The sequence below is a fragment of the Cucurbita moschata genome, unplaced genomic scaffold (genome assembly GCF_002738365.1).
Source record: "Cucurbita moschata cultivar Rifu unplaced genomic scaffold, Cmos_1.0 Cmo_Scf00028, whole genome shotgun sequence".
NCBI lineage: Eukaryota > Viridiplantae > Streptophyta > Magnoliopsida > Cucurbitales > Cucurbitaceae > Cucurbita > Cucurbita moschata.
The window spans coordinates 2,635,215-2,645,683 of NW_019268544.1; the positions used below are offsets into that span (position 1 = coordinate 2,635,215).

The following is a 10,469-nucleotide window of genomic DNA, read 5'->3' on the forward strand; positions in this document are numbered from 1 at the left end:
CCCCCCCCCCCCTACTTTTTAGCGCGCACCTCAACCTAATTGGATCTCATGCCGACGTCTCTACATCATCCAGCCTCTTCCAATTTCTTTCTCCATTTCCCATGCAATAACCTAATTTTAGGATTATTCTATTTGTAATCTTCCGGTTTTTTAATTTTTCAATTCCAAAAAATTAAAAATCGTCATACCCCAAATGGGTAATATTCACATAAATAATTATTCATAAAAACAATTGTCATTAAATATTAAAATAACGGCAATGTATGAATTTACTAATGAAATAATGATATATATACTAATTAATTCATAATAAGAGAAAAAAAAAAGTCAAGCTGGGAGATGGTTTTGTTAGGATTTAGAACATATGTCTTGACGCCATCATAACTCGCTCGGTCATGCCATCAAGAATGGGCCTTGTCAATGGAGATCGAGATGGCAAGATGAGATGCGACGTTGCATTGAGAGACCTTGACCCGAGCAGAGCCAAGGTCGAGCCGAATGACTTGGCCTAGCGTAGAGGCAAGTCGGATGTGTCGCAGACGATTGAACATGCATGTGCAGGTGGCGTGTGTGGTTGAACAAGCTTGGATTCCGCACAAGTGATGTTCGATTGGCGAAGACAAACCTCGCCTAAGGTCCGACGAAGCCACAAAGTCGGGGCGAAAAAACATATACGGGGCTTAATTCCCCTCAAGGCTAGCGTGTCAAGATCATGACGCCTGCGGCGAAAAATGTAGGACCGTGACAGTTGGTAGGCTTCGCCAAAAGGCCTCGTACCAATGGAGATAGTATTCCTCACTTATAAATCCATAATCATTCTCTAAATTAGCCAAGGTGGGACTCACTCCCAATATTCCTCAACAATCCTCCCCTCGAACAAAGTACACTATAAACTTCCCCTGAGGCTTATGGAGCTCTTGAATAGCCTCTCCTTAATCAAGGCTCGACTCATTTCTCTGGAACCCTCGAACAAAGTACACCATTTGTTCAACACTTTAGTCACTTTTGATTACACCTTCGAGGCTCACAGTTCTTTGTTCGATATTTGAGGATTCGATTGATATGACTAAGTTTAGGGCATGACTCTGATACCAAATGTTTGGAATCACGACTCTCTACAATGTGACGTAAATTTTTTTAACTTTGTTTAATAGACTAAATAATATATATTGTCCACTTTGGTTCGTTACGTATCGCCGTCATATATTTTGTTCATATCATCAACAATTTTTTAACTTAATAATAATATGATATTTTTATGTATTTTTTTAAAGTTTTTAAAGTTTTATTTTTTCAGCTCCCATTTATTATACTAAATCAACTTAGACAATGACAGGTGAATTAAGTTAGGGCCACAATTTTAAATACTTCATTTTCCGGGGGTCGAATTGAAAATAATTTGATCCTTTTCACCCAACTCCATTTTCTCTCCACAAACGCCTCAACGGCTACATACATGCAAAATATGAATTAAATATTTCAACAGAAATAAATGCATGTTCTTGGAATTTGCGGCAGTTTGATCCAATGATATTCCGCCACCTGTACTCATATTTGACATCCTGGCCTGGACTAACGTTTATCAGAAAATTGCAAACTATCTGGCTACGCCGTGTACGACTGGAACACGGTAAGAGACAAGAAAGCCATGTCCACCGACATGTCTATAACCGCCACGTGGCGGATCCAACGGGTGGATTATGTCAAGTACAAATGTGTGATTTTGATCAGGGTTGTCATAGTTCAATTAGTACACGTGTCAGAATCTGGATTGCTGGCGTACTTGGTTTACATGCATCGGATTCGTCTAGCCTATTTATATGCAGAACAATGGATTAGAAGCAAAGCAAATTCTGTGAGCCAAAGTGTTCGATTCTGCTGTCGTTTGGCGCTTTTCATTTTTCTTTCCGGTAAAGACGATGGGATTCTCTGGGGTTCGATTTATTATGGTTCTTGCTTTGTTGGCAGCCACGTGTATGGCTCAGGCGCCGGCGCCGGTACCGGCACCAGCACCGGCTCTGGGTCCTTCACAGCCTCTACCACCGGCACCAGCCACGCCGGCTTCTTCTCTGACTCCGGCGTCGCCCACACCCGCTCCGGAGACTAGTGCGCCTCCTCCAGCTCCAATTACTCCTTCTGGGTCTCCAGCCGGTGGTCCTGTTGTGCCACGTGTCGCTTCTCCTCCTTCATCAGCTCCGGAAGGACCGCCAGCAGACAAGCCAACCGGAGCAGCATCGCAGATAGGCGGAGCGGGTACGTTGGGGATGGCTGTGGCCGGAAGCCTGTTGGCAGTGATGTTAGCAGCGTAGAGGTGATGGGATTGCGTTGCATTTGAATATGGTTTCGATTTATTTATATTATATGTCGTGTTTTTTTGTATTTTGATAGTGATGATTATTTGAAGATTCTTTTGTTGTTGTGATGAGCTCGTTTATATTCATTTAAATTAAGGAGAAATGAATCCTTTGTACATCGGATATCGAATTTAAGATGATGAATAAGAGTTTCTTTTGTTCAGTGTGGTATTTATAATTGTTGGATGACGAAAGTTTCACGTCGACTAATTTATAATCAAATAATATTTTCTATTGGTATGAAACATTTTGGAGAAGTCTAAAGTAAAGCCATGAGAGTTTATGTTCAAAGTGGACAATATCATACCATTGTAGAGAGTCGTGTTCATACAGTTGTGAGTACGGTGTAATGGAAGGAATCAAATTCCAACTACAACCCACCGTTGACTTGTGTTCATCTTCTTCCACCTTTTACTTGGAAACTTGTTTGTTTCTATTTTATTTATACCCTAAATTAATAATAAAACAAAATACTTTTCAAATATTTTTACAATAAATTTTCCAACGACCACCTGGCGATTTTCATTCCATTTATTGCGGAATGGGCCACAACAGGAAATGTCCGAATCACGGCAGGGTCCAGACCGGCAGCGTCGGAGGCGGCGTTGAACTCCAAGTAGTGGCGGAGATAGACGGATGAGAATGGCTATTGGGCTTCTTAATTGGCCCAACTTGAAATAGTGAGGTATTAAAAAAGGGACTGAAGTGCGGAACAAGATCGAAGAAGACTCTATGATATACTTTGTTTAAAAGAGAATCGTTGAGGATGGTTGTGAGGGAGTCGAGAGCCATTTTTTTTTTTTTTTCTCGAGCCAAATATCTGACGTGGAGATATTCATTTGGGTTCACTTTTTAAACCCTTGGTCCCCCGTCTACATATCAACATTAAAAATCTTATCTTTCTTCTTCTATTTACTTGATTGACCGCCACCATATGGCCACTTACCCCGCCGTCAATGTCGCCGCCGTGGACTGTCAAAAACAAGTCCATTCATGGCCACTCTGCCGATCTCTCATCGAATTCCTCATCCCCACTTGTAATTGTGCCTTCGCTGAAGAAGAGCCAACGTATTCCTCAAAGCCCTTATTTCCCTCTCCCGCCACCGCCGCTAATTCCGTCACTGGCAAAATATTCTGTTACCGGAGGAGAAAAGTCAACTTCTGTATCCAAACCGCGATTCTCGCTAGATAAATGAGAGGCGGCGTCCTCATAATGGCCGAAGTCCACCTCCAAGTCAAATTCTGGTGGGCTGTCGATGAGGTGAAGAGTCTACGTTGACTAATTTATAAATATATCATAAATTTATAAATAAGAAATATATCTTGAGTGTGAGAACTTAAAAAAAAATCATCAAAGTTTATGTTTAAAGTCGACAATATCATACTACAAATTATTTATTAGTTAGCGTACAGAATGTACTTCAACGGTATGGAAGTTGGGTACACATTAAGGTGGCAGGCTTCGGCGACGGACGTGGGGACGCTGCGGCGGATGGGGACGGTGGTGGAAGGCGGCGGAATCATCGGCGGCGATGGTGAAGAGCTCTTTGTTCCTCTTTGTTCTAATCCTTTTGAGCTTGTGGTTTTTTGGGCAGCTTTTGGTGTTACAGTGGCCCTATCTATGTCACCACCACCTTCAATTTGTCGTTTGGATGAACATTATATAAATTATATGTCTGTTTGTGACGTGGATGGAAATCTTTTAGGCTGCCAAAAGAAGCCACGTGGGAAAATTTAAAACTTTAGCCTCCGCAATTATAACAATGTCATATCTAGACAAAAAGGGGGAAAATGAAGTTAATTAAGTGATAAATAATAATAATAACCACGTCAACATTTAAATAAATCATAGATTAAGGAATGCAATATGAAATAATGTCTTAATTATGTTACAAAAATGAGAAGTTTCATTCTATTTTTCAATTTTAAAGTATTATTACACGATTGAAGAGACCGAAAAATAGGCAAATTCAAGATAGAGAAACACTCCCAAGTGACACATTAACACAGGGTGTGTTTATTTGTCGATCCTTAAAAAAATCGAAGTACTTATTGCATTCTTAAAAAGAGATGCATTATAAATAGAGAGGTCAATTTTATTCGTGGGGATCCATCTGGGACGGAAGGAGGATTCTCCGTTTAGATGGAGAGGAAGTGGGGACATTTTTTCCCCATTGACTCAAGGACGAGATTATATTTTTTGTCCTTGCCCCACCCACATCCCGCTTAATATACATATATTTTCTCTCTATATATATATATATATTGAAAAAGGAAAACTTTAAAATAACTATATTTAAAAGAATAATAAACGATAAAAAATTAATCGGAGGAACTCGATCTTTACTCTAATCTTGGCAAAAATATACGAAAATTTTATGAACGTCTCCATTTTCGGCACGTTAATATATCTAATTATAAACATGTGGATAGGCCCCAAAGTTTTGATAATCACTTCGAACAGTTTAAATTTTAGTAAATCAAATAAGTTGAGGGGTATTTTTCTAAAATTGAACCTCATCTTTTTGGGCAAATATATAAATAAAAAGACTTTGTCGGTAGTCAGAATTGGTTATCCATCTGGATTGAGCTGACACCATAATCAGAGTTGATGGGCCCTTGACACATAGGCCCATCATAGACTTTGGACCATATTCTGATTTTTGACTTTTCAACACTGTTACACAACCCGGCCCATTTCGGCTTTGTACTTCTTTGTCGGCTAGCCTGTAATGATACCATTTCTCATTTCTTTTTCCAAAAAATAATTATTTCATTTTCCTTTTATTTTGTCAAAGTTCATTTATTTTTAAATAAAATTATTCATCTATTCAATGTATTTCCATGAAAGGAGTTCCAAAGTGACATGTCCGGTTCTCGACCATGTTTATAAATAGTCTGGACCTAAATTTGACTACGTAACAGTTTAATAGCTCAAGTTAACTATTAGCAGATATTATAATATTTTCCTTCTTAATTGACGTGGGATCTCAAAATTCATCCTATCTTTGGGGTCTAGTGTCTTCGCTGTCACTCGTTCTTCTCTCCAATCAAAGTGGGAAATTAAGTTCCAATCCCGAGAGGAAAAAGTGCAATATGTATTGAATGTATGCGTCACCCCTCGAAAAGCTCTAAAAGCTTTTAATTCCCACAAACTTTGAATTGTAAGATAGAGCGAAAGGTGGAGGGTTTTGAGATATATAAACACATGAGAATTGAAATAAGCACATAGAAATGGACCCAAGAAAGCAAGAGGGGACCCTACAACCAGCTGGGTGCGATGGATTGGATGGAACCCTCAACCCATCCTATTCGGTTTGGCTTTATTTGGGAATGGAAACTTGTTGAAAATTATTAGTGGAAGATCAATACTATCTCCATTAGTATGAAGTATTTTGGAGAACCCTAAAGCAAAGTCACGAGAGCTTATGCTAAAAGTAGACAATATCGTATCATTGGTGAAGATCTTTGATTCCTAACAGAACTGTAATTAAGAGCACCCGACTCAACTAGGTTTTGCCTTATCCCACCACCATCATCCTTTTCTTGCCTAAACCCTATGCAAAAGAACAACTAAGGTCTGAGTTAGATGAGTGTCCCCTATGGAAAAAACCATCACCACACATCACATCCCAATTGAATGCCCCTTTTTTCTAATTTGGCTTCTTCCTCTCTCTCTCTCTATTCAGATTCTTCTCCCCTCTAAACCCAAGCTACCATGTACCTAACACTTCCCCCACCTTCTTGCATATTCACTTTAAAAAAGAGAAGGAAAAAGGGCTCTTTTTCTTCCACCCAAAGAACCATTTTCAAAGAAAAAGTTGAGAATTGTGATTGTATAGTGTATGGATACATGTAGAAGTTGCATGAATAGTTTAAGATTTGTTGTTGATTGAAGTTGATATTCATGGGGATTGTGGGCAGGGAGCGGAAGGTTTGGAGACATGTTTGTGCATGGGAATAGTGGTGGTTCTTCATGAGGTGTTTATTCTTCATGAGGTGTTTATTCTTCATGAGGTGTTTATTCTTCATGAGGTGTTTATTCTTCATGAGGTGTTTATTCTTCATGAGGTGTTTAGGTGTTTAATTGTTAGATAGGCAGAGAAAGAGAGGGTTTGAGTTTGAGTTTTGAGTACCAAAATCAATGAATGTGGAGAAGAAGAGAGGAGAATTGCATGTCTTTTTGTGGGAGTCAAAGGCATAATGAGTATGTCCCTTTCTAATTACAAAATTGAGGACATCATCCATACTGTTTCTCCAACTCTTCTCCACCTTTCTTTTCTCCTTAACTCATCTCTCTCACCTAATCCTTTTTCCTTTTCTTCTTCTTTAAATTCTCCTTTCAAATCTTGGCAACAAACCAATTGGTTATGGATTTGTATCCATATGTGGACGTAATTTGCACCCATTTGCGCACGTGATCTGATATCCCTAGTGAGAGGAACGAGTATCAGCGAGCACGCTAGGCTCCAAATAGAGTGGATTATGAGATCCCACATCGATTTGAAAGGGGAACGAGTGTCAACAAGGACGTTGGGCTCCAAATGGAGTGGATTATGAGATCCCACATCGATTAAAAAGAGAAACGAATAATTCTTTATAGATGTGAAAACCTCTCACTGATAGAAGGTTAAGAATGTTTGCATAATCCACCGCACCTAAATAGTGTGAAAATTATCTTATTTATAATCAAATAAATTATAAGGATATGAAAATAGTAATAATTTGAAATAACACCGAATGGAAAGATATCTATGATAATAAGGCAAATATTAAATATATAATAAAATATTAAATATAATATATATGGTAAAATATAATTTATTACTAAATATCCTTAACAAAAACTAAAAGTTACGTTGTACTTGGTCAGTTAATTTTACTAAGAATAAGCGATTTTGAAAATAATTAAAAATATATATATTAAAGAAAAAAAAAAGAAAAAGAAAAAAAAAAGAAGTCTAATCTGAATTCTTTTGTTTTTGAGGAAGGCTAACGTGAAAGTAACTATTTATCCGTTTTCTATTTCTGTCGGTTTGCTGGCGATGAACTGTACCGGTCCCGATCCCGACGTAGTGGCGGCCTAGTTACGTCGACTTCAACGAAATCACCCCCGGCTTTCATGAGCCGAGCCGACTAGCCGAGCCTTCAGATGAGCCACAGTTCACATATCACATCTTTCAAAAATTTGAGCCAAAATATATGTTTGAAAAATATCGTATTTTCAATTAACTTTTTATATTAAAAAAAGTAAATAGTTGGATTTTATTACTGAACTAAGGTGATGAAATATTTTGCTAAAATAGGCCTAAATTTCATCATTTTTAAAAAATAAGCTTACATTTCATATAACATAAAATAAACATTATAATATATTTCAGAAGCAAACCCAAATTAAATATTTTAAGCATTTTAATATAAATAAAATAAAACTTCCAACAACCAATCTAATACGTGACAATATTTTACAGAAACTTAGAATAATTAATTAATTTAAAATTATAGATTGCTATAACTGCACAGACAAAGTATCAAAAAGAGATTTATTTTTTCCTTTTTATTAATTCCAAAACTGTCCCTATACATCCGTTTTAAAATTTCGCTTTAGACGGGGGCCGTAATTTGCATTTGGTGTGAATTTGAGACGAATTTGGCTTTCTCAAACTACAGTGAGCCCAACCACAGTTAGATTCTAACCACGAGTTGGGTTATTTAAAGAGAGAGAAAGTATTAGTCTAATCGTAATCGGGCGGAAACTGCCCTCGTATTCGTCTCGTCTTCGTCTTCTTCCTCTCTTCTTCTTCATCTTCATTGCGCACTCTAATAATCCAGTAGAGAGAGAAACGACCAAATTAAAGAGTGAGAGAGAGAGAGAGAGAGAGTTGTTCTTGGGCAATGAATCAACCAATCCTCTGTTTCTTCTTCTTGTTCTGTAGGCCTAGTTTTTGGGTTTGATTTCGCCATTCGTGAGGGTCGATTTGAATTGGGTTTTGTTGTTTGAATCTTAATTTTGATGGGTTCAGAGAGGGAAGGAGGATCGAAGAAGATTGAGAAAGATCCAGGAGAAACAACAGGGAATTTGTACAGAGTCGGCAGAGTTTCACTTATGGAACGTCCTCTGTTTCTTCCATTAACTCTAAAGCTTTCTGCAACTTCCAACCATTGTTTGAGCTCCTAAAAATTCTCTCTTTACACTTCAAATAAATAACGCCTCGACAGTTTTATTAATAGGATTTGTTTCTTGAAATTCTTCCGTCATGAAGAGACATGGCAGCTCAGATTCCTTGGGAGCTCTGATGTCCGTCTGTCCTACTTCAGGTTTTAAATATAAACAACATTTTTGTTTTATATGTTCGTTTCTGCTTAATTTCCATTTTCCCGACATCCCCATGTGATCTTATTTCTTGTCCCTTTTGGACCCAATCACTTGCAAGAATCTTATCAGTACTTAATTGCAGAAGAACAGAGTCCGAGAAACCGCCATGTTTATGGAATGGAGTTTCAGTCGATGTTGGAGGGCTTAGACGAAGAAGAAGGGTCCATGGAAGAACACTGCCATTTGGGCGGGAAGAAAAGGAGACTGGGCGTAGATCAAGTCAAGGTGTTAGAGAAAACATTCGAGATTGAAAACAAGCTCGAACCAGAGAGAAAAGTGAAGCTCGCTCAAGAACTTGGCCTGCAACCGAGGCAAGTGGCTGTTTGGTTCCAAAACCGCCGAGCCCGTTGGAAAACTAAGCAACTCGAAAGGGATTACGGCGTTCTCAAAGCAAATTATGATACTCTCAAGCGTAGCTTCGATACCCTTCAACAGGATAATGATGCTCTGCTCAAACAGGTCCATAACAGGACAATGATGCTCTGTTTTTTAATTTTCCTGAACTTTAAGGTTATAGAATTTGTTGTATTGATGTTTGTTTTTCTGTTTCTGTTCTTTAGATTAAGGAATTGAAATCAAAGATTCAGGAAGAGAAGACGGAGAGCAATTTATCAGTAAAGGAAGAGATTTTCGCGTTCGAATCGGACACTTTTCTAATAGAACAAACCAACAATTCTCTACCAGTGGATCTTATTTCTCTTCCAGCTGCTTCCGATCAATCCGATGACTTCAACTACGAGAGCTTCAAATCCGCCGCCGTCGCCACTGACGTCGACGGCGGTGATCAGAGAGTTGAAGTGTCATTGTTCCCTGATTTTAAAGATGGGTCATCGGACAGTGATTCAAGCGCTATATTAAACGAAGACAACAGCCCAAACGCTGTCGTTTCATCTGCGGCTGCTGGAATCCTTCAAAGCCACCACCAAATCCTGTCGTCTCCGGCGTCGTCTTTGAACTGCTTCCCGTTTCAAAAGGCTGCTTATAATAATGCACAACCATTTGTGAAAATTGAAGAGCATAATTTCTTCAGTGGAGAAGAGACCTGTAATTTGTTCTCCGATGAACAAGCTCCCTCTTTGCAATGGTGCATCCCCGATCAGTGGAACTAAAGAAACACGCCGGCCAAAAAAAGAATTCCGATCACCGGAGATAATCTAGTCCTCGTAATTTGCACTGTGCAGATATTAATATTAATAAAAAAAACGGTGGGATTGGTCGGAGAAGGAGCAGCTGCCGGCTCCGACGAGAGAAAGACGGTGGAGAGAGAGTCTTCACCGGAGTGAAGCTGTAAAAACGAAACTTTTAGTGTTCGATCTCGATGATTAGAACGAATGTTGTAATGAACAAATAATCCTTCCCTTTTGCTTTTTTATTTTCTTTTTAATTTACAATTTTAGTAAATCAAATTCTCATATTGTTACTTTTTTAAAACTATTAAAACTTTTTAATTTAATTTTCTATTTAATAAATTATTAAAAATTTAATTTGTATTTAATAAATTTCTTGATGGATATTTTTAAAAGTTATTATTAAAATTTTTGGAACTTGAAAACTTGCCACTTAATATTTGTAATTATTAATGGGGTTTTTACTAAATTATTTGGATATATTATAATCATTAAAAATGATTATTTTTTATCTTAAATTTTACTAATTAACTACCCGAATTAGTCATAAAAATAAATTATTTGGATATATTTGCATTTATTAATGCTTTAAAATTAGATAAAATTCAAACA

At 37.8% G+C, this 10,469-nt stretch overlaps 3 protein-coding genes across 3 annotated transcripts; all 3 read left to right on the forward strand.

The window, feature by feature from the left end:
- Positions 1 to 1,919: 1,919 nt before the first annotated feature.
- On the forward strand, positions 1,920 to 2,309 carry LOC111463087 (vegetative cell wall protein gp1-like). Its single transcript, XM_023106897.1, has one exon. The coding sequence runs from the start codon at positions 1,920 to 1,922 to the stop codon at positions 2,307 to 2,309; it is 390 nt and encodes a 129-aa protein (XP_022962665.1).
- Positions 2,310 to 3,125: 816 nt separating this feature from the next.
- On the forward strand, positions 3,126 to 4,092 carry LOC111463089. Its single transcript, XM_023106899.1, has 2 exons — positions 3,126 to 3,543; positions 3,757 to 4,092. Exons 1-2 carry the CDS (start codon positions 3,289 to 3,291, stop codon positions 4,090 to 4,092), a joined length of 591 nt encoding a protein of 196 aa, XP_022962667.1. The 5' UTR covers positions 3,126 to 3,288.
- Positions 4,093 to 8,134: 4,042 nt separating this feature from the next.
- On the forward strand, positions 8,135 to 10,131 carry LOC111463297 (homeobox-leucine zipper protein ATHB-6-like). The gene is made up of 3 exons (XM_023107175.1): positions 8,135 to 8,672; positions 8,813 to 9,189; positions 9,291 to 10,131. Exons 1-3 carry the CDS (start codon positions 8,612 to 8,614, stop codon positions 9,837 to 9,839), a joined length of 987 nt encoding a protein of 328 aa, XP_022962943.1. The 5' UTR covers positions 8,135 to 8,611; the 3' UTR covers positions 9,840 to 10,131.
- The last annotated feature ends 338 nt before the right edge of the window (positions 10,132 to 10,469 follow it).